At 43.3% G+C, this 24,307-nt stretch overlaps 1 protein-coding gene across 13 annotated transcripts in view; it reads left to right on the top strand.

The window, feature by feature from the left end:
- The window catches only part of arhgap10 (Rho GTPase activating protein 10), a 204,789-nt gene that overhangs the window by 170,852 nt on the left and 9,630 nt on the right, over positions 1-24,307 (top strand). For all 13 annotated transcript variants that reach the window (XM_051928148.1, XM_051928146.1, XM_051928140.1 and 10 more), the window contains exons 17-22: positions 944-1,049; positions 5,353-5,512; positions 6,838-6,979; positions 17,467-17,629; positions 18,345-18,455; positions 19,844-19,935. In XM_051928148.1, coding sequence (XP_051784108.1) covers positions 944-1,049; positions 5,353-5,512; positions 6,838-6,979; positions 17,467-17,629; positions 18,345-18,455; positions 19,844-19,935 — 774 coding nt within the window. The remainder of the gene's footprint in view (positions 1-943; positions 1,050-5,352; positions 5,513-6,837; positions 6,980-17,466; positions 17,630-18,344; positions 18,456-19,843; positions 19,936-24,307) is intronic.

The raw sequence follows: 24,307 nt of genomic DNA, 5'->3' as shown, positions 1-24,307 counted from the left end.
GACTCCCACAGTCCCCTAGGTGACACGGCTCATTAGAATAGAGTTGAATATACTCTGAATAATACACATGTTAGTGTAATGCTCTGCTGTACTTCCCACTCTGGTGTTCTTGCGGACTCGATCATTTTATCAAGTGGTGGTGGTTGGCCCTTGGTCATCATGGTCTGCTTATGATATAGTGCCTTTTGTATGTATCTATCTATCTGTCTGTCTGTTATATAGTGCCTTTCATATCTATCTATCTATGATATAGTGCTTTTCATATCTATCTATCTATCTGTCTATCTATCTATGATATAGTGCTTTTCATATCTATCTATCTGTCTATCTATCTATGATATAGTGCTTTTCATATCTGTCTGTTACATAGAGCCTTTAATATCTGTCTGTTATATAGTGCCTTTCATATCTATCTATCTATCTATCTGTTATATAGTGCCTTTCACATATATCTATCCAGGCGGCATAATATAAGAAGCCCGGCTGCCCGGAAGGTGACATCGTTTGCAAACAGAGCAGGCCGCTGGGCACAGTGGTGGTTGGCTCTGATATACCAACGGCAAAGAGTCGGATTTATTTCATTGTCTATTTTGCCCAAGTGGGCTGTTAATTGAAGCTAAAAAGGTGCGATTTTCTGTCGGACATCCTTATTAAACGGGATGACCCGTTTGGTGTCTCAACTATTCCATGACTCAGCCACACTTTAATAATTGAATAATTGTAAAGTGTTTTGTTTGTTTTAATATTTTTTTATTTAATTACGTAACTTTCATCTCTTAATAGATTTAAATTTAGGAGCAGATTTTCAAGATTTTTTTGCACATATTAATTTCCAGGAGAGGTGCACTTACTTTGTTACAGCGCTCTCTGTGTCTTGCCGTGATTGTCTTTTGTTATGTCGCGCAAAGAAAAGTAACAACGTGTTTCTGTTTCAATTCCACAGAATGCGGAACTCCTGAGTCCAGAGTGCACGCCATCCATTATTTGGTGCATAAACTTCTAGAAGAAAACCGAGAGATGCTGGATATGCTGATACGACACCTAGCCAAGTAAGGCTGCTCCTCCTTCTCGGGTGACATCGACTTTGTGACGAGTCTCAGGGTCAGCTGTATTTTCCTTGGCTCATCTGTGATGTCCTGTCTGAGAAGTTCTCTTTTTGGTTGTCTACCACTTATACTCCATTTACAGTCAATTCTTTTTATCCATGGGGTTGCGCTTTCTGATAAAACTCACGTATACGGAAACCGCAGATACTGAAGCATTGATCCTATGGGTAAAATGGGGTTAGGTTCCAGTGGGATGACCGCTTATGAGGAGAACCGTCAGTGGGAGACAGGGTTGGGCCTATGAGCTCTCGCCCTTCGAGGTTTGTTAATGATCCTTCCAGAGGTCCACTTATGGAAACCTCATGACTTTTACTTTCTTTTTAGTTCAGTTTGATTGTCTTCATGGTGCTCCATCAGAGGCCGTGAGCGACCACAGCAGGACTGATCTGAGGACCTCACTATACCATCCAACTGGTAGTAGTGACAGAGTCCCTCAATATCGTCCCCATGTGCCTCGCACTTGACTTCCCGGTCTGTCGTTTGAAAGCCATCAGAGCCATTTCGGCCTCCAGGCTCCACTTCCTCACTGTTCTGGTGGTAACTGGATGCCGTCTAATAACAGGCTTGTAGCTGGGAACCAGTTTGTGGTCAGATTAGCCTAAAGGAGCCAGTAGATTACACTTATAAAGGCATCTTTAACATTCGAACACAGCTGGTCCAGCTTGTTATTTCCTTGAGTGATACCAGTCACAAACTGGTAGAAATTTGTCATTGTTCCTTCCAAAATCACATATTATAACTGCAGGGTTGGGGGGAGTCATCATTAAAGTGTTGGTGACAGTATGAATCATTTCCTTTGCTAGGTCCTTCATTTTGTAGAAGTAAAAGTTTTTCCCTTGTGGTCCTTGGGGGGGTCGGGTACTCCAGCTACCTAAATCCAATATACCAGGCTCAATTCCAGCACAGCACACAAGTGTTTTTATTTGTGGGAAACGCTTTTTAATCATTTCCCACAGCACCGACATCAATGCAAGTGAGCACATTAAAGCACATGACATCTCTGTTTTCCTCCTCCTCCCTCCAGTAGCTTTGTCACCTTCCTCCCGACTGTGCCTCCTGGAGCAGTGGCAGCCAGCTCCTTTTATGTAATCCTCAAGAGTGCTTCCGGTGTTCCATTGGATTGGTTCGGAAGCACTTCTGGGAAAGGTGGGAGCCTCCTGACATAGGGCTCAGAAGTCCCTGCAGCATCACCTGGAGGCAATGCCCCGGAACCCAACAAGACTGAGCCACCAAACTCCCAATTCTCAATGTGCCCTGTGGGAATCTGTGGTACCGTAGTAACCCAGGGGGGGCTGCCGCCTAGCGAACTAGGGGAGAGAATGCCCTGAGTATATGCGCTCTCTCGGTCCTTCCACTTCAGAGACTTTCCGGCTGGTCAAGGGCACCGGCTGTCTGCCACACCCTGTAACAGTAACCATTTAAATGATAAAACGATTTGTGGCTTGTTTTAAAGGATAGGTTTGGGCTTTTTCAAGTTATTTCTTCACACTTAATGGTGTATATTAGTTTGCCACATGAAATTATGCTGTACAGGTCAGGTCAGGTCGGGGAGCATGCACTGGTACAGCATGTTGCCGCACCCACCACATGACAAAACAGGTCAGGATCCCAGTTGGCAATCCCCCCAGGTAGAAGCGTGGTGCAGTCTCACCCTCCAGAAATGACCCACTTTCTGCTGCAGCCTGGTGTTATGTGGGCGTCCCCTTAGCCTGGTCCTCAACAAAGAGCTGGATGACCCTCAGATAATGGTGCCACATGGCTGTAGTGCCGTAACTGACCCTCCCTCACAATGCAGGTCATGTGCCTTATTCAGGACTCCATGAGCAACACAAAGTCAAACCAACGGTACCCAAGGATTCTCTGAAGAGACACACATGAAGGAGTCCAGTCTACATCTCAGGTCACTGGATAGCGTCCATGTCTCGCAAACAGGAAGCCACAGGACTCTAAAGACTTGGACCTTCGTCCATTTACAGAGATATCAGGAGTGCCACACACCCCTTTCCAGTGACCTCATGAAATCTCCACGCTCATCCAATCCATCTACTGACTTCATAGGAAGTCACCAGAGACATGAATGTCACTGCCGAGGTCAGTAAACCTCTCGACGAGGTCGACACTCTCCCCGCAAACATACACACTGCTGATGGCCGTGCCCAAGAGGTCATTAAAGGCCTGGACCTTGGTTTGTATCTGGACACTCGCAAGCCCAGACACTCAGACTCCATCTCTCCAGTGCCCTGATCAGAACCTCCATTGACTCCACGAAGATTACAGCAAAGTCAAGATCTGTGAATCTTTCTTCACCAACAGATACCCCACAGCCGCTGGACCCCATGACCCTTCTCAACACCCAGTCCATTCAAGCATTGAACAGAGTAGGAGCAGAACACACTGCTGACAGACCCCAGAATCAACTGGGAAAAACACAGAAGGTTCTCCCTCCTCTCTGCACAGCACTCACAGTACAAGTGTACAGGCCAGCCATGATATCCAGCAACCTTGAGGGGATCCCATGAACCCTCAGGATCTCCCACAGGGCAGCTCGATCAACAAAAAATCGACAAAGGCAGCAAAGAAACTCTGCCGATATTTGCATTTGCTCTCCACGAGAACCCTCAGTGCCAGGATGCGGTCGATGGTCGACTTCTTAGGCGTAAAACCAGACTGGTAGGTGAGCAAGTGATCACGGATCCTATTGAGGACGACCCTAGCAAGGACCATACCGGGCAATTAGAGCAGTGTTATCCCCCTGACACTTAGAAACTTGAGAGCCCTGATCAGAGCCTTCATTGACTCAGCGAAGATCACAGCATCATCAGCACAGTCGAGATCCGTGAATCTGTCTTCACTAACAGACGCCCCACAGCTGCTGGACCCTCCCAGTTCACGCAAGCACAGAACACACCGATGGTCCCCAGAATCAACTGGGAAAGACACAGAGTTTCTGCCTCCACTCCGCACAGCACTCCCAGTACCAGTGTACAGGCCGGTCATGATATTCAGCAACTTTGAGGGGGAATTCCATGAAATCTCAGGATGTCCCACAGGGCAGTTCAGTAAAGTAAAAATATAGAAGAGTAAAAAAGCTGCCCTCTGTCCAAATGTGACAGTTAGCCAAATCTGTCAATTTTTCAAGGCAAGAATGATATTGGATGTTAATCCGCATCTTGAGGTTGCACAAGTATTGCAAAAAAGTGTATCTACGTTAAACCAACCATTTATGACTTTTGGCCATTTTAAAAGAAAACCGGCTCTGCACCTCATCACGCCCATTATCTTCTCCGTCCGCGGCACTCCGTGAAAGTCAAGGGACGGGCATCAGCCCATCAGAAGGAACAACTTGACACACGCGCATCCATTCACAATCCCGTCCATGCTGTCCCGGAATCGCAGTTTCAAATGATCTTTATGGCTGTGTAATTGTGTCAGAGAGAACACGAGGCTCCATCAGGGAGAACATGCAAACTGTACACGGACAGCGAGCGGCCACGCCATTCAAGCGCATGCTGTTAGATCTGACAAGCAGCACCCGGTAATGATTGTTCTGCCTATTGGTGGAGTTTAGGGAGGTGAGGGGGGCCGGGATCAGTGGGCATGCCTCCCTGCAATGGATGCAGTGTTACCGAAAAAAATTTTCAGGAAAGAGTTGTTTTTTTTCCTCAAAAATGTGTCTTTTTTATTTTTTAAGGCCACAGCTAATGTAAACATGTTGGTAATCAACAAACAATAATTAAATCCATCCCATCTGAGCCACTTTCACTTACAAGTCGCCTGTTATACAAACAAAGAGATTCTGTACTACATAAATTATGATTACTGTTTTAAATTCAGCCTGAGAGAGGTCACATCAAGTTGTTATGTTTTGTATTTGGCATTTTTCCTGACCTCTGATCCTTAAACCGTTATGTTAAATTGAATTTTTGTGTAATTGAGAAGAAGTTTATGACATGGCGCTGGTAAAGACAGTGCTCTTATGTAGTATGAATAGTAAACAACACTCCCAGCTTAGTGTGGGTGACTCAGCGGCACAGTGGTTAGCCCTACTGTCTCCCAGTTCCAGAGTCCTGAGCTCAAACTGAGTGGAGTTTGTGTGTTCTTTTAAGTGTCTCTGTTGGTTTTTTTTTTTTGTTTGTTTTTTCTTTTGGGCACTTTGGATCATTCTGGGGTGTGTAGCGATGTGAGCCACCACCATCACCAGCGTCTTCCTCATGTCATTTGTATTCTCTTTTTTTTTTTTGTGCAGAGTTTCAGAAAACTGCAAAGAGAATTTAATGACAGTTGCAAACTTAGGTGTCGTGTTTGGGCCGACCTTAATGAGATCTGAGGAAGAGACAGTGGCAGCAATCATGGACCTCAAGTTCCAGAACATTGTGGTAGAAATTCTAATAGAAAATTATGAGACGGTAGGTCTGTTTAGATGCTGAGAAAATGAGAAGAGTAAGATTATGAGCGTCTGAGAACCTTTAGGATTTGTTCAGATGGCAAAAGTGACCAATGAGGGCAAGCTTAATGTCAAATTTAAGTTTAATTTAATTTAAGCCCAAGTTTAAGTTCACTTCAAGATCTATTTCAAGCTTAAGTTTCAATTCAGTTTAAGATCTAGTTTAATTCAGTTTAAGTTCAAGTTTAAGTTCACTTCAAGACCTATTTCAAGCTTAATTTAAGTATAAGCTTAAGTTCACTTAAAGATTTATTTCAAGCTTAAGTCTCAATTCAGTTTAATTTTAAGATCTAGTTCAAGTTCAATTTAAGTTCAGGTTTAAGTTCACTTCAAGATCTATTTCAAGCTTAAGTTTCAATTCAGTTTAATTTTAAGATCTAGTTTAATTCACTTTATGTTCAAGTTTAAGTTCACTTCAAGACCTATTTCAAGCTTAATTTAAGTATACGCTTAAGTTCACTTAAAGATTTATTTCAAGCTTAAGTCTCAATTCAGTTAATTTTAAGATCTAGTTTAATTCAGTTTAAGTTCAAGTTTAAGTTCACTTCAAGATCTATTTCAAGCTTAATTTAAGTATAAGGTTAAGTTCACTTAAAGATTTATTTCAAGCTTAAGTTTCAATTCAGTTTAATTTTAAGATCTAGTTCAAGTTCAATTTAATTTCAGGTTTAAGTTCACTTCAAGATCTATTTCAAGCTTAAATTTTAATTCAGTTTAGTTGAAAGATCTAGTTTAAGGTTCAATTTAAGTTCACGTTTAAGTTCACTTTAACATATATTTCAAGCTTAAGTTTCAGTTCAGTTTAATTTTAAAGTCTAGTTTAAGTACAATTTTAAGTTCACTTCATGATCTGTTTCTAGCTTAAGTTTCAATTCAGTTTAATTTTAAGATCTACTTCAAGTTCAATTTAAGTTCAGGTTTAAGTTCACTTCAAGATTTATTTCAAGTTTAAATTTCAATTCAGTTTAAATTATTGATCTAGTTTACATTCAGTTTAAGTTTAAGTTCACTTCAAGGTCCATTTCACGCTTAAGTTTCAATTCAGTTTAATTTTAAGATCTGGTTTAAGTTCAATTTAAGTTTAAGTGTTCTCTTCAAAATCTATTTCAAGCTTAGTTTAAGTTCAAGCTTAAGTTCACTTCAAGATGTATTTCAAGTTTAAGTTTCAAATCAGTTTAATTTTAAGATCTAGTTCAAATTCAATTTAAATTTAAGTTCAATTTCAGATCTACTTTAACCTTAAGTTTTCATTGGTTAACTGCTGATGACGGTGCTTTCTGGTTACAGATTTTCAAGACTGTTCCCAATAGCTCCTGCACAGCAGCCCTCTCCTCCTCACCTTCTGCTCCTCCCCGGCTCTCGAGGAGGCAGAGTCAGCGCCAGAACAGACCCTTGGCTGTGTATAACCCACAAATGGAGCTTCAACCAGGTAAGCTACAGCCCTGGTGTGGTCGTTAAATGTATATAGGGCAACAGAAAATGGATAGGACTTGTAATGAGGCCAAGAACAGGTCAAGGGGGTACGCCATGTAATCCACCAGTGTTCTGCGTTAAGCAAATATGAAATAATGAATCAGATTAATCTGGGGCTGAGTAAAGTATTACAAAACTTATGAACTGAGGTGTAATCAGAGGACCATTGCTACTTTTTGGTAGTCCAAGAGAATAACAGGCTGGCAAACATATCATTTTTGGGGTGCCAACCCGGCCTTCCCCCTTTACTTTAAATCTCAACACAAAGTTGTAACGGCCGACCCCTTTTACCCAGCCGGCAGCTACACCTCCAAGACCAGTGGCCTGGATAATTTACTGAGAAATAATCTAACTATCAAGCCGTACTTCTTACCAATTAAACTTTTCCCCCACAATCGACGGTGAAAAATATGAGCACACAAAAACAGGATGTAAAATTAAACAGATTATATGTATTAAGTGAAGTGAAATAGAAAAATAGAAACATATAAATATCCCTCCACCCCAGCAATAACAAGACACCACCAAATATATATATATATATATATATATACACAACAAAAACCCTCCCTTGTCCCTGTAACAAATAAACACACAACACGAATAACAACAATGAATGATAAACTGAAAAATGAATGAGAACGTGAGTCCGGTAATAAAGAAACTGTCCTGAAAGCGGATGACTGAATTAGTGAAATTGCGATGTTTGATTCTCCCCGGAAAAAATGGAACAGCCTCACCATGAATCCTCGTGTGTGTGGTGGATGATTAAGTCCTACCCCGGGGTCTCTCGTGGTGAGGTCTTTGAAATAAATCCGGCTGATGGAAAAACAAACTGGATGGATATGCGCGATGTGGACAATTACTGGTACAGTTGGCTCGTGGTCGTGAATGAAAAATCTCCTTCTCTCCTCTTCTTCCTTCTCCTCCTGCTGGCTTAAATAATCCTGTGACGGCTGTGATTGATTGATTGAAACAGGTGTTTTCCAGGTTTGCGGCTGTGGTCTCCTTCCATCATCCGTCCCCTTTTTCGGGGACGGCATAAACTGATGCACAAACAGTAAACGGGACAATGAAACGAGACGCACTCAGAACTGACATTTAAACACTATGTGGCCCCGCTACAAAGTAAACACACAAAGAAAGAAAGCAAAAATAATCACCACGCAAAGTAAGTGACTGCCATTAATCAGGCTGCCTAGTCTGCTTTCGTGAATTGACGCTCCCTTGCTCTGGTCGACTCATGAAGAAGTGGCGCCTCCTTTTGGGCGGTCGCCTTTTTATAGTCCAGGGACCAGAAGGGGTGGAGTCAGTTGCCCTCACTGGGTGATTTCTCAGCACTGTGGCAGAAACAAAAAAGATAAGACAGATAGCCGCAGCGCCCCCTCTCGGCTCAGGGTGGTATCGCACACCTGGGAAGAACTTGCAGGGTGATCCTCAGATATGCATGCCTGGCAACAGTAAGAAGGCTTTTTGGATCTAGTATTGTGTGTTTTTTTTTTTTACCGGAACCAACATTAACTCTTTCAGGGCGCATGTCGACTTTTGTCAAATTCATGGGTAGATGACGGTAATCAGCTGTAAACTGTGACAAAACTCGCCGTTCTGTTTTGGTTCGACTCTCCTTAAAGTTAGCTTTGTGGATTTGACCGAGATGTCCTGTGGTGGGTTGGCACCCTGCCCAGGATTGTTTCCTGCCTTGTGCCCTGTGTTGGCTGGGATTGGCTCCAGCAGACCCCCGTGACCCTGTGTTCAGATTCAGCGGGTTGGACAATGGATGGATGGATGGATTTGACCGAGATTTCTTGTACATGCATGAGTGGAGAAGAGCAAACGACCCCTCAGATGGCATCGATGTCTGGTCGAAAGTCCAAAGCGAATGCGCAGAACAAAATGTTCTGCGGACGACGTTTAGCGTATCGTGTCGCTGAGTCGAACTCTTGAGTTGTCGGATTTTGATGTAAGTGATCTGGAGATCGAAAACGAAAGTGAGGGGCCAGCGCCAGCTGATTGTGGCGCTGAACATGTCCGTGTAGCTAATGCGCCTACGCCAACATTCACCTGGGAGGACTGCCTCTTACGATGACAAGAGGTACAAACCAGACTGCGTCCCACTGCGACTGCTACTGCTGTGCGTATTCTTGCTGGTCGTCGAGCTGCCCCACACGGGGCAGCTACACCAAACGAGGGCCGACAGCAGCCATGGCGTGTGGCAAAAGACCTTTTGTGAAACCATTGCTTTGTGTGCCTTACAGAAAACTGGAAAAAATATTCAACCCTCAAAGAGTTAATAATAACAACAATAATTCTTTGCATTTATATAGCGCTTTTCTCACTACTCAAAGCGCTCAGCAATTGCAGGTTAAGGGCCTTGCTGAAGGGCCCAACAGAGCAGAGTCCCTTTTGGCATTTACGGGATTCGAACCGGCAACCTTCCGATTGCCAGTGCAGATCCCTAGCCTCAGAGCCACCACTCCGTCCGTTAAGAATTAAGGCTGTAATTGTGGAACACACATTTACCATCAACCAGTCGTCTTTAAAGTCAGCCTTTGACTTCATAAAAGTGCCTGAAAAAGTTTTTAAAACTGAACAAAAAATCCTTAGTCATTAATGTGTACAAAATCGTCTGGGCCTGGAAGCAAAACCTCTGTCACCACTTAAACTCCTATGATAAGTTTAAAGCTTTAAGCTTCTGACTTAGAGGAATACCGGACACTACAGCCAAGAAGGCACATCAGCGTCTCCACTTCATTCAGTGCCCAAAGACGGCAAGCCCACCCACCCCCTATTCTCACCACCTTCTACAGGGGCACCAATGAGAACGTTCTGACCCTCTGCATCACAGTCTGGTTTGAGAACTGCAATGTCTCTGACAGTAAGGTCCTACAGCGATAGCGAACACGGCAGAAAAGATCATTGGGCCCCTCTCTGCCCTCCATTGAAGGTTATATCTACAAAACCTACAGCATTGTGAAGGACTGCTCCCACCCCTCCCGGGGTCTGTTTGTCCCGCTTCCATCTTGCAGAAGGTACTGTAGCATCTGAAACAGTTCCACCAGGTTCTGCAACAGCTTCTACTACATGGCGGTCCGGACTCTGAACCCTGTGCTACCAGACCCACAGATCTGCCCCTAGTTGCTTATTTATATGCAGTATAAACTTGTTACTACTTTTATTTTTTTTTTTGTTATTAGTTATTGTTGTTACAGTAATCCCTTGTGATTCGAGGTGGTTACAGGCATAGGACCCCTGCAAATACAGAAATCCACGAATACGTTTTGAGCACGTGACTACTGTGTGTATAAAATTTATTGCACTAAATAAGAGACACGAGCTAGAAGGATTGCTGCGCAAGCAAATCGCTCGTGAGGCGGGCTGCCGAGAAAAGGTGCCTGGCGTCCCCCACACCAAATTTGTAGCTCCGCAGTTCTTTTGTGAACTGTAGCTTTTTACAAAATTCATTTTAATAAATTAGTGTGTACATTTATGGTAGTAAACGACAAAGATGATTAATATTTCATATCCAAAGGAAATCCAACAACACACAGCACACACATGACAGAGTTCAGTCTCGCATTCCTTCCATTCTTTCTCTTCTCTTTTTTGATCCGATCCCCTTTCGTTTTTGATCTCCAATCTTGCCTGTGTTAGCACATTAGAACAATCTATATAAAAACAGGCCATTCAGGACAACAAAACTCACCGTTCCGATCCCCTTAATTCTTCTAAAATAACATCAAGTCTAGTGTAACCACAAGAGGGTGCCAAAGAGCTCCAAACCACAGACACAGTAATACAGCACACAATATATGAATAAATGGAGGGATTTTTATTCCTTCTAACGCACCTTTCCACAGACCTCCTCCAACAATCGGCCACAAATACAGTTCCAATCACAATGAACCAACGTGTCCTCCTCCTTCCATCCTCTGGTTGAGTGTTGCCCGCTGCCTCCCGACTTCCTTTTATGCCCGACCCGGGAAAGCTTCTGGGAAGCACTTCCAGGTCATAGTGAAAGTAGGGAGGTCTTCCCCTGACAGCACCCTCTATTGCAATGTAGGGTCCCCAACAGGGCTGCATTTCAGGACTCCGTATCCTAAGCACCCCTGCAGGTATCCTGACTGTGTTCCTATGGGAGGACCACTGCCACCTGATGTGTGGGGGGAATTGAACTGTGCCTGACTCCTCCCGGCTTCAGCGGGTCCATCTATTATTTTATACCGGCCTGGCATAGAGTTATTTATTTGTTCTGCTGGTCAATTTGCCTGTATCGTCATACTGGCCTCCCGTCCAGGTAATGTATTTCTCCCCATCTCATCCAGGATGCCCGTGCTCCTCCTACACTTGTTTTGAAGGTCCCTAAAGTCCTACTGTCCACCACACTACTTGGTCACTTATTCCATGTGTTTATGGTTCTCTGTGTGATGAAAAACACCCTAATGTTTGGGTGAAATGTACCCTTAAGAATTTCCAACTGTGTCCCCGATTGAGTGCTGGTGCCGTCCTACAACTACGCCGAGCACCTGACCGTCCTGCTCGCATCTGCATGTGAATGAGCGATCAGCCAAGCAACCTCGGAATGGCGCATGCACTGGCACCGGCGGGATCGGGAAAAGTTGCCCCCTACATTTCGCCCCTGATACAATTTCACCCCCCACATTTCACTCCTCACAATTCGCCACAGATATTTTTCCTACCCGGATCATTTAAACTTTTTTTTAAATTATTATTACCTCTATTTTATTGGGTTTTTTTTGTTTTTTTTTATTTTGATTTTATTTTAAATATCGAAATAGTGTTCCATGAAACTGGAGTTTCGTTAGCACTGTTACTCAGTTTAATGCATCCAACCACACAACGGCCGTTACACAGGGTACGTTTGCTATTTTTGCCACCTGATTATCTGCGGTGCAGAAGAATAAGCAGTGCATCCAGACAGTGCGCTATTAATATATACGCCACCGCGCCATATAATGTTATAAAAATGTAAAACGGCAAAGAGACTTCCATCAATAAGCAGTGCGTCCAGATGGTGCAATATCAATATATACACCGCCACGCCACGCCACTCCACGCGCCACGGCGTATAATTTTATCAAAATTTACAATAGCAAACAGAGTTCCGTCAATAAGCAGTGCGTCCAGACGGTGCAACATCAATATACAGGCCGCCTCACTTATAATATTATAAAAATTTAAAATGACAAAGAGAGTTCCGTCAATAAGCAGTACGTTCAGATGGTGCAATATCAATACATACACCGCCAGGCCACGCACCACGCCGTACAATTTTATCAAAATTTACAATGGCAAACAGAGTTCCGTCAATAAGCAGTACGTCGCAGACAGTGCAATATCAATATATACGCCGCCACGCCATGCACCGTGCCATATAATATTATAAAAATGTAAAATGGCAAAGAGACTTCCGTCAATGAGCAGTGCGCCGCAGACAGTGCAATATCAATATACAGGCTGCCATGCACCACGCCATATAATATTATAAAAATTTAAAATGACAAAGAGAGTTCCATCAATAAGCAGTACGTTGCAGACAGTGCATTTTCAATATATACGCCGCCACGCCATGCATCACACCATATATTATTATAAAAATGTAAAATGGCAAACAGAGTTCTGTCAATAAGCAGTGCGTCCAGACGGTACAATATCAGTACATACACCGCCTGGCCACGCACCACGCCGTACAATTTTATCAAAATTTACAATGGCAAACAGAGTTCCGTCAATAAGCAGTACGTCGCAGACAGTGCAATATCAATATATACGCCACCGCGCCATATAATATTATAAAAATGTAAAATGGCAAAGAGACTTCCGTCAATGAGCAGTGTGTCCAGACAGTGCAATATCAATATACAGGCTGCCTCACGTATAATATTATAAACATGTAAAATGGCAAAGAGACTTCCGTCAATAAGCAGTGCGCCACAGACAGTGCAATATCAATATACAGGCTGCCACGCACCGCGCCGTATAATATTATAAAAATTTAAAATGACAAAGAGAGTTCCGTCAATAAGCAGTACGTCGCAGACAGTGCAATATCAATATACAAGCCGCCATGCCATATAATATTATAAAAATGTAAAATGGCAAAGAGACTTCCGTCAATGAGCAGTGTGTCCAGACAGTGCAATATCAATATACAGGCTGCCTCACGTATAATATTATAAAAATTTAAAATGACAAAGAGAGTTCCGTCAATAAGCAGTACGTCGCAGACAGTGCATTTTCAATATATACGCTGCCACGCCATGCACCGCGCCATATAATATTATAAAAATGTAGAATGGCAAAGAGAGTTCCGCCAATAAGCAGTACATCCAGACGCTGCAATATCAATATATACGCCACCACGCCATATAATTTTATCAAAATTTACAATGGCAAACAGAGTTCCATCAATTAAGCAATGCGTCACAGACAGTGCGATATTAATATATACGCTGCCTCACCATGCTGTATAATGTTATCAAAATTTAAAATGGCAAACAGAGTTCTGTCAATTAAGCAGTGCGTCGCAGACAGTGCAATATCAATATACAAGCCGCCATGCCATATAATATTATAAAAATGTAAAATGGCAAAGAGACTTCCGTCAATGAGCAGTGTGTCCAGACAGTGCAATATCAATATACAGGCTGCCACACGTATAATATTATAAAAATTTAAAATGACAAAGAGAGTTCCGTCAATAAGCAGTACGTCACAGACAGTGCATTTTCAATATATATGCTGCCACGCCATGCACCGCGCCATATAATATTATAAAAATGTAAAATGGCAAAGAGACTTCCGTCAATGAGCAGTGTGTCCAGACAGTGCAATATCAATATACAGGCTGCCACACGTATAATATTATAAAAATTTAAAATGACAAAGAGAGTTCCGTCAATAAGCAGTACGTCACAGACAGTGCATTTTCAATATATATGCTGCCACGCCATGCACCGCGCCATATAATATTATAAAAATGTAGAATAGCAAAGAGAGTTCCGCCAATAAGCAGTACATCCAGACGCTGCAATATCAATATATACGCCACCACGCCATATAATTTTATCAAAATTTAAAATGGCAAACAGAGTTCCGTCAATTAAGCAGTGCGTCGCAGACAAAGCAATATCAATATACAAGCCGCCATGCACCACGCCATATACAGTAATATTATAAAAATTTTAAATGACAAAGAGAGTTCTGTCAATAAGCAGTGCGTCGCAGACAGTGCGTTATCAATGTATACGCCACCATGCACGTGCCGTATAATATTATAAAAATTTAAAATGGTTCTGTCAATAAGAGGCAAAAGAAAATTGGTAGATGATGACAACCACATTTGTGTGTTTTTAAAGAGAACGGTAGATGAACGACACTGAATCTGGGTTTTTGAAAAACGTTCCACCTGCATAGGGCGTGTTTAATTTTTTTTGACAATTTTAACATGTGCTTTTATTAAACCAAAGTAAATTACAAGATGTAAATAATGCACCTAATTTTTTTTATATTTCTGTAACTTACTCATATGTACAGGGGGCAAAATGTGGAAGGCGAATTGTTGGGGGTGAAATGTGAGGGGCGACTTTTCTGTAATCCAGCACCCGCTCAGAGCCTGCACACTCTGGGACTCTTCTTATTTAAATCGCTCTTCGCCACGGACCTCGTGTCCCAATATTGTGATGAATGAGCAGAGTGCCTCCGACTTTCCAAAGCGCGTTCTTCACTTTGCTACGCTGCTTTGCTGGCGCGGCCCAAGCGTAGAGCCGTAAACACATGAGGTCACCACAGCAAAATGCAGTTCCAGTGCCCATGTCGCGGTGTGATGTGCGGCCAGAACAGATGCTTGGATGGTCGCGAGTGTAATCATCTTCTGGAGCGCGTCAAGCTGCTTTGCCATTCACTGCCATGTTTACTTCCCTGCGTTAAATGACAGAGGAGACGGTTATTTCTGTTTTGGGCCGGCCTGCGTGTTTAGAGTGGGTGGTGACACGTGATTTGTTTTTAACTTCTTCACTGGAGAGGATCCATTCTTTTCTTTTTTTTTATGTGTGTGGCCTGTGCTAAATGCTGCCCTGTTACCACCCCTCGGTAAATGGCGTGCGGTTTGCCGCAGGGCCACCGCCGATGCAGCTAAAGCGAGCATTCTTTTAATTTCAGTCATGTGTAAGAGCAGCATCTGGTATAATGAAGTCCTTACAAAATAAAGCATGAGCCAAGCAGCCTCCTTGGTGTTTTAGCAAATGGCTGGCCTCCAACTTTCAAGCTTTGCTTTCTTGCTTGCTTTCTACATTTGGAGTAGAGGAAGTTCCTGGGAAGCCACTGGATGTTAACCCTTCTCAAAATTTAATTGACTGGAAAAAATTAAAATATGGATCCTCGTACTTTCGGAATAGGGTAGTGGAAAGACAGTACCTGCGGTGGATAGCAGAAGGTTCAAGGAAGTGGTGCCACCCTTTTAAATGGCACACAGCTTACTCACAGCTTATCCAGATGGAGTCCTGAATTAGCAAAAACACCCTAAAGCCCTCAACTGGATGGTTGGTTTTAGTCAGTCAGCCTTCATGAAGGGCCGTTTCACTGAGATGCCCTTACTTCCTATTGTCGACATAGAGCTACCCTCATTCTGCTAGATCTCTCCAGTCAACCACCAGATCCTCTTTGGCATCACTGGGGCTCAGGTGGTTTGAGATCCTACCATATGTCCTGGCATGGAGAGATGTCAAGGGTGCACCAGGCAAGAATGAGGGCGTCCCAAGGATCAGTGCTGGGCCCTCTCCTCTTCTCTCTATACAGCTCCTCACTAGGACCCATCATTCCGTCCCGTGGTTTCTCATATCACTTCTACGTCAATGATATGCACCTGTACCTGCCGCTCCCTCCACACAATATGAGCTAGAATCTTGGCACGTCTCACTGGTATTGCAACCTGGTTGAAGGAATCACCAACTCCAACTGGCAAAGACAGGACGTCTGTTCAACATTCCCATCTCTGATCCACGTGACCATCATCATCAAGTCCTTCCATGAGAACCCTGAATACAATGAGGACTGTTCATTTATGTTAGGTAGAATGCCCAGAAGGGGGCTTGGTGGTCCCTCCCTGGCCATCGGACCTTACTTTTATTCTATATTAGTGTTCTCTTATTTTAATTCTTATTTTGTCTTGTTTTCTCTTTCTTCATCATGTTTAGCACGGGTGTCGAACTCCAGTCCTGGAGGGCCGCAGCGGCTGCAGGTTTTCATTCTAACCGACTTCTTCATTAGTGACCAGTTTTTGCTGCTAATTAACTTCTTTTGCCTTAGTTTTAATTAACTTGACTCAGGCCCCTTAGTTGTTTCTTTTTCCTTAATTAGCAGCCAAACAATAACGAGACACAAAACAAGTCGCCTCATGACCATCTTACCTGTGCCCATCACATAGTATCTAAAAATAAAGAAAGGTGATGGTCTCGGTAAGGTTGATTGCTCCGGTCACCAAAACATTTTGACCGTGTTCTTAGAAAAATCAACAGTTTTGGAAATGTCTGCTATGGCAGAATGAGAGCAGCAACAAGCCACGGAATTAAATAGCAGGTTTAACTAACAGCAAGAATCAGCTTCTCATTAAAAGATTAGTTGGAGTGAAATTGGTTTAGCTGGTCATCTGTTAGCTCATTTCACATTTCATTTCATTTCATTCTGGATACCATTTAATGAAGAAAGGAATAAATTCAGGGGACTGAAACCTTAAAATCAGGGCTATTAAAATGAAGGAAAAAGAAGTTAATTAGCAGTGAAAACTGGTTATTGATTAGGAAAAGGGTCAAAATGAAAACCTGGAGCTTGTTTTGGGTCTTGACTTCCCCTCGAGTTTTTTGTTAGGTTATGGGGTCTCGTCGGTGAGTGCCTGGTGATCAGGTCTTAAGCCATGGGGCCCAGCTGGACTCTTCATGTCATTGTGGGGTGTTGTTTAGTGTTGCTTGATGGTTGGGGGGGGCTGGGAAGAAAAGTGAATTGCAATGATTTGATCACAAGGCTGTGACATCACAAAATGTCCAAAGAGTGAAGGGTCTGAATCCGCTGTGTGAAGCCAGGGGGAGGAGCCAGCTACAGTGATGTCAGGTGACCCCGCCTCCTGAGGCTCCACCCACACAGTGTATGGAATGACAGCACAAAATTAATGAATAATAAACCAAACCAACAGAAATTACACAAACACGTGAAGAAGAATTAATTAATATGAGCAAACATAACAATATAATAGTGAATAAATAACATAATACGGCTTTAACAGGTCAAGGAGCTCCACTGCCTCCTGGTCTGGGGATAATTAGTTAGAGCTAATCGGCGGTTTTTGTAAATTATTTCATAAACCCCCAAGTGCTTTATAGTGAATGCTGAGCCCCCACACTAATTACCCCCCCACTCTATTTTTTTATACAGTTGAATGCCCAAATTCTGTGAGAGAAGACACTCTAGTGGACAGCACTGAGTCCGTGTCCTCGCATTCTTCTAATGCCACAACATCCTCTGCATCTGGCAGCCCACCAGAGAAGGCAAAGAACCGTCGGCGCTCCAGTGCTGGGGAGTTCTTCGATTTGGACAGGTATGTGGGGGAGCAGACCTCCTCCTCCTACTCGCTCCCTTTGTTTTAATACACCTCTTATTAACTGTATGAGCTGTGATTTAATGGCTGCCTCATCAAAGCACTGCAGTTGCTCTACGTGATCGCCCTGCACATCTGAATCAGACGCACCAGTGCACAGTGCAAAATTTTGGGGCAGCACGGAGACGCAATACCTAACAGTAGGGAAACCGGGGTTCTTGTTCCGGGTCCCCCCTTGTGTGGAGTTTGCACTTTCACCCTGTGTCCATGTAGGTTTCCTCCAACAGGTTAGGTGGATTGGCAATTCTAAACTGGACCTTGTGTGTGTGTGTGTGTGCGTGTGCGCTCCCCCTGTGTTGGACTGGCACCCTGCCCAGGATTTCTTCCTGCATTGCACTCTATGCTTGCTGGGATGAGCTCCAGCTCCTCCGCGATGAAAAGATGCAAAAAATTTCCTAGCCCAATTTCCAGTTTTGTCACAAAACATTTTCACCACCAACGTGTGCTGTCTGCTCAGTGCAGATTTATCTTAACTTCAGCCTTTACATCATAAACACCATCTGAAATTTCAATAAAGTGCTGTAAACGTTACTTTATATAAAAATGTGTGTGTGCGCCAAGGGACCAACAGAGTCCAACACAGCCCTCGAAAAATGGGTGAAAGTGAAGAGTCGAGAGCTGCCATTGACGTCTGACTTTGCTCTCTTTTCAACAGTCACTCCTTCATTTCCTGGCTGAATATCCCGTCACCAACCTCACCTGCCTCTCCAAATGAGAACTTCCTCTTTATGTCAACAAACGTCCAAGATGACAAGTCAAGTCAAAGGTACGACATGTTTGAATGTCCACTGACCTCACTGACCTAGTGCCTTTCATCTATCTATCTATCTATCTATCTATCTATCTATCTATCTATCTATCTATCTATCTATCTATCTATCTATCTATCTATCTATCTATCTATCTATCTATCTATCTATCTATCTATCTATCATATGGTGCCCTATCTATCTATCTATCTATCTATCTATCTATCTATCTATCTATCTATCTATCTATCTATCTATCTATCTATCTATCTATCTATCTATGGTGCCTTATCTATCTATCTATCTATCTATCTATCTATCTATCTATCTATCTATCTATCTATCTATCTATCTATCTATCTATCTATCTATCTATGGTGCCTTATCTATCTATCTATCTATCTATCTATCTATCTATCTATCTATCTATCTATCTATCTATCTATCTATCTATCTATATCAGTTTCTTTCATATCCATATATATCTTTCTCTCTCTGTTTTATAGTGCCTTCCATATTTGTCTACTATAATGCCTTTTGTTATCTCTCTATCTCCTGTATTTATATTTTAGTTTTCACATATTTTTATTTGCCTGAAATTTGCAGTTTTTGTGTGCATTTTCTTCCGCACTCCTCATTGTTCTCCTTAAGTCTATTGGTGTCCCTAAATTGTCCCATGGTGAGTTTGTGTGCCCAGTGGCAGGACTGGCATCACGTCCATCATGTCTTTTCTGTATCCTGTTGCTGATGTGATAGGCAGCAGCTCCATGCGACCCTCTGCTGAACAAAGTGGGTTCCAACAGTTGATAAATAGGTGGAATTTCATTTATTTTTCATTAGTCACGTTAGGATGGCTTTGCTTGAAATATTAAAGTACATAACAATTACATACATACAGTAATAGTTTTGTCACCAGGGTGCAATTCAAAGAAGTAAAGGTGTCCTTTCAATTTATTGGATATTCAGCAAAAATCAAGCCATGATACAGTTGCTGTGTGGGGTTGGTAAGGTCTCCACATCTCTGAGTGAAGGTTTCCTCAGGTATTCCAGATGTTCACATCCTGAGGCCTTGTAGGTCGAGTGACCTTTAGGATGTTACACTGTAAATTGCCAATGCCTGGGATGGCCCGCTGTCTCATCCAGGGCTGGTTCCTTCCTTATGCCCGATGCTGTCCTGTGGGCACAAGCTGGCACAAGTGAGATCAGTAATAATTAGATGGACCAAGTTTCCTATTCAGACATTTCCACACTTGCTGTTGCCTCATAGTACAGAGGGTCCATCTCATCCATTGGTGGGGGGTTTATGTCTCCCCAGGATTCTGTGCTACAATACTCAGTAAAATTGCCACTTACGCTCTTTTATCAAAAAATAAAACAATTTCTTTCAATTGCTTTCATTTTTCAGGGACGTCTGCCGGAGAGCACGAGCAAAGTTTTCTTGTGAGGCTGGACATAGCTCCGAGCTGTCATTCCAAGTGGGGGCCATATTTGAAGACGGTAAGTGTGAGGGTCGGAATTTGGTGTCAAACCAAATGAAAGCAGGGATCCGTCCTGCTTGTACCAATGGTTCAGGCTGCTAGTGGTAGTGCTGTAATGGTGTGGGGGCTATTTTTCTTGGCCCCTAAGTACCAATTGAGCATCATTTAAATGCCACAGCCTACCTGAGTATTGTTCTGTTAACTTCAGTGCAACAATCGAGGTCACATGACTTTCAGAACGTCACCCCCTAAAGAAAGAAAACTGAGCCATTACAGAAAGTGAACTTTTAAATTTCAAGGCAAACTGTGAAAGTGATATCAGAAACGGACTGATCAGGGTTACAAACCTCAAAATGGAGACAACAATGTAAGCAGAGTAGTGGCAGGATAAGCTGTGTGAACCCTTTGGAATGACCAGATTTTCTGAATGAATTGGTGTGACGAGTGTAGAGGGCACAGCAGCCACTCAACCCGACACTGACAGACGCAGGAGGCACTCATAAAGACACAAATGTTTTTTTTATTTTTCTTCACCTCGTGGGAAACGCCTTCCCCGTTTCCCACAGGCACAGCACAGTCCCACCATGCACAAACACACACAATACTGTCGTCTTCTTCTTTCTCTCTTTCTCCTCCACTCCTCCTCAGCAAACTTTGTCCTCCTCCTCCTCCTCTCGGCTCTGGCCCCCCAAGCAATGTTCCCTCTAAGGAGTAGCATATAACATTGTTTATGAGCAACATTTTGTTCAAGCCAAAGATCTATGAGCACCAACTCCGACGGTCGGAGTGAGCGATCATGCGATAAGTACGAGCGACGCCGTCGGAATGAGCGATCGTGCAGGAAGTATGAGCGACGCTCTGAATTTGTGTGAGCGATCGCTCACGCGCTCAGCTTAGAGGTAACATTGCCCCCAAGTAGTGTCGGCTGGCCCCTTTTATAATGCCCCCGGAATGGTCATTATAAGGTGCTTGATGATTTATCACTTCCGGGTGTGGCGCCCATAAGGGCAGCACCCTCTGGCGACGTCCATGGATCCTAACAGGGTTGCACCAAACTCCAACTCCCATGGAGCCCGGTGGGAGTCCTAGGCAGCGCCGCAACCAAAGGTTGGTAACTCTCTGGCCACACTTGCTCCCCCGGTCCGTCCAACATGGAGGCATCCCAGCCAGACAAGGGCCCCGGCCATCTGCCACGTTGGTCATATAATGTCATCTGATCTTCATCCATGTCACAAGAGCAGACAGACACAATTATAATCTTAATGTTGGACAATCCCATCAAACATTTGCAGTCTGCTGTGAAAATAAAAAGTAAATGAACCCTTGGATTTCATAACCGCTTGAACCATCTTTGGCAGCAGTGACCTCCAACGAGCACTTCCAGGAGCTGTGGATCAGACCAGCAGAATGTTCAGGAGGAATTTGGGACCCGTTGTTCCTTATAGGATCGTTTCAGCTCGGTCGTGTTATTAGGGTGTCAGGTGTGAACGGCTCTGTTGAGGGTAGTCCAGGGGGCATCTCCAGTGGATTGGGAAGGGGGGTCTGGGCTCTGACTGGGCCACTCCGAAAAGCCGATTGAAGCCATTCTGTGGGAGATTTACTTCAACGCTCAGGGTCATTATTCTGCTGTATCGCCCAACTTGTACCGAGCTTCAGATGGCAGACTGCCACCCTAATATTATCTTGTCAGATACCCTAATAAACTTGGGAATTCATGCGCCCCCTCTGTGATGACAAGCTGCCCCAAATCATGACACTGCCTCCACTGCTGTACTCCACAGTTGGGATGATGTGCCGTTTTTATGCCACCTGTGTGTGCTGTGGTGGATTCATTCTGAACAAATCCACCTTAAATAATAATGATAGGTTAGGTTAGGGAGCACCCACTGGTACAGCACGTTGCCAGACCCACCACATGACAAAAAAGCTCAGGATCCTGGTGGGCAACCCCCCAGGAAAACACGCGGTCCAGTCCCACACTTCAGAAATGACCCACTTATCTGATGCAGGTGTGCATCTCCTTGGCCTGGTCCAGCTGCTCGGGTCCTCAACAATCAGCTGTCTCACCCTCAGGTAATCGCGCCACATGGCCGTAGTGCCGTAACTGACGCTCCCTCACAATGCAGGTCATGTGCCTCATTCAGGACTCCGTGAGCAACACAAAGTCAAACCAGCGGGACCTAAGTATTCTCAGAAGAGACACAAGAGTCATCTCGGGTCACTGGATAGCGTCCATGTCTCACAAACAGGAAGCACCAGGACTCTATAAAGACTTGAACCTTTGTCCTTTTGAGATATCGGGAGCGCCACGCACCTGTGTTCAATGACCTCATGACCCACCATGCTCTCCCAAATCCATCTACTGACTTCACAGGAAGAGTCACCAGACACACATGAATGTCACTGCCGAGGTAAGTAAACCTCTCAATGAGGTCGACACTCTCTCCGCAGACAGACACACTGCTGATGGCCGTGCCCAAGAGGTCATTAAAGGCTTGGCTGTTGGTTTTTTACAGGACCCTCACAAGCCTAGACACTCAGACCCCTCACTCAGTCTCTCGAGAGCCCCAATCAGAGCCTCCATTGACTCTGTGAAGATCACAGCATCGTCAACATCAGTGAATCTTTCTTCACCAACAGATGCCCCTCTGCCACCGGACCCCACCACCCTCCTCAACACCCAGTCCATGCCAGCATTGAACAGAATAGGAGTAGAACACACCCCTGATGAACCCCTGAATCAACTGGGAAAAACACAGAGGGTCTGCCTCCACTCTGCACAGCACTCACAGTACCAGTGAACTAGCCGGCCATGATGTCCAACAACATTGGGGGGATCCCATGAAGTCTCAGGATGTCCCACAGGGTAGCTTGATCACCTGAGCTATGGACACTATGACATATTCAATGTTTTGCTTATGGTAGACTCGAGAACAGAGATGGTTGGCAGTTCAATGATTCCTTCAAGCTTGTACCTGTTACTGTTTCTTACCTCACTGAGCATTTGGCGTTGTGCCTTTTGAGTTATCTTGGCCAGGAAGAGTAGCCACAGTAACTAAATCATCTTCATTTACACACAACTTATCTACTGGTGGACTGGCGGATTTCTAAACTCTTTGAAATTACTTTGTAACTCTCGTCAAGCTTATTGCAGATCGACCCCTCTCGACTTAGATCTTCTGAGGTCTCTTCTTCTGTGAGGCCTGCTTCATATCAGCAGGTACTTCTTATGAATAACCAACACAAAATGTTTGAGTGAAGTCGCTCTAAGCCACACCTCCAGTCTTTTGTTGCCACTCAGTTTCGGAGGTTTCGTCTGCACTGTGAATGTTTGAATGATGTATTCAGTATGGAGAAGAGTAACAGACTGATTTCTACGTTATTACAACCCCAAATCTGAAAATGCTGGGATGGTATGGAAAATACAAATTAAAAAAAAAAAAAATCAGGAGTGGTCTCCCCTCGACTTTCTCGTATACTCAGATATGGGGATGGATATTTGAGGAGTAAACCACAAGACAATGATTATATTTTTATATTATGTACATCAAAGTACCATCAACAAATAATCAAATTAATAATATATTGAACCATTATCATAAAGGTAAAGTTGAATAAATCGCACTCTGCAGCTACATGAATAAAAAGCACCACTTCTGGTTAGCGGAAATAGCTCAAAAGTTGGTAGATATCTACGTTTTGTACCTAATACTTGTATGCAAAATTTGGTTGACTTAAGTGAAAGCGTACTCAAGTTACCGTGTTTACACACACAGACAGACATAATTCCAAAAATGGTATTTTCGGACTCAGGGCAGTCTAAAACATCGAGATTCATCAAAATCTTGAAATGTCGTTTTTGGAAAATTCCAGTACTTTCCCTACGAGAAAGTAAATCAGACTTGGCGAGTTCTAAAACATCGAGATTCATCAAAATCTCAAAATCATATTTTTGGATGATTATAATATTTTCCCTACAAGAAACTAAGTCAGACTCGGGAAGGTATAAAACGTCAAGATTCATCAAAATCGAATTTTTAGACGATTACAATACGTTCCGTACGAGAAAGTAAATCAGCCTTGGCGAGGTCTAAAATGTTGAGATTCATAAAAATCGAATTTTTGGATGATCACAATACTTTCCTTACGAGAAAGTATATCGGACTCAGGGAGGTCTAAAACATCGGGATTCACCAAAATCTCAAAATCAAATTTTTAGACGATCACAATACTTTCCCTACGAGAAAGTAAATCAGACTGAAGGAGGTCTAAATTGTTGAGATTCATTAAAATCTCAAAATCAAATTTTTAGCCAATTACAGTACTTTCCCTGCGAGAAAGTAAATTGCAATCAGGGAGGTCTAAAACGTCAAGATTCATAAAAATCGAAT

Source organism: Erpetoichthys calabaricus, chromosome 5 (genome assembly GCF_900747795.2).
Source record: "Erpetoichthys calabaricus chromosome 5, fErpCal1.3, whole genome shotgun sequence".
Classification (NCBI taxonomy): Eukaryota; Metazoa; Chordata; class Cladistia; order Polypteriformes; family Polypteridae; genus Erpetoichthys; species Erpetoichthys calabaricus.
This window is presented reverse-complemented; position numbering and strand designations above follow the sequence as displayed.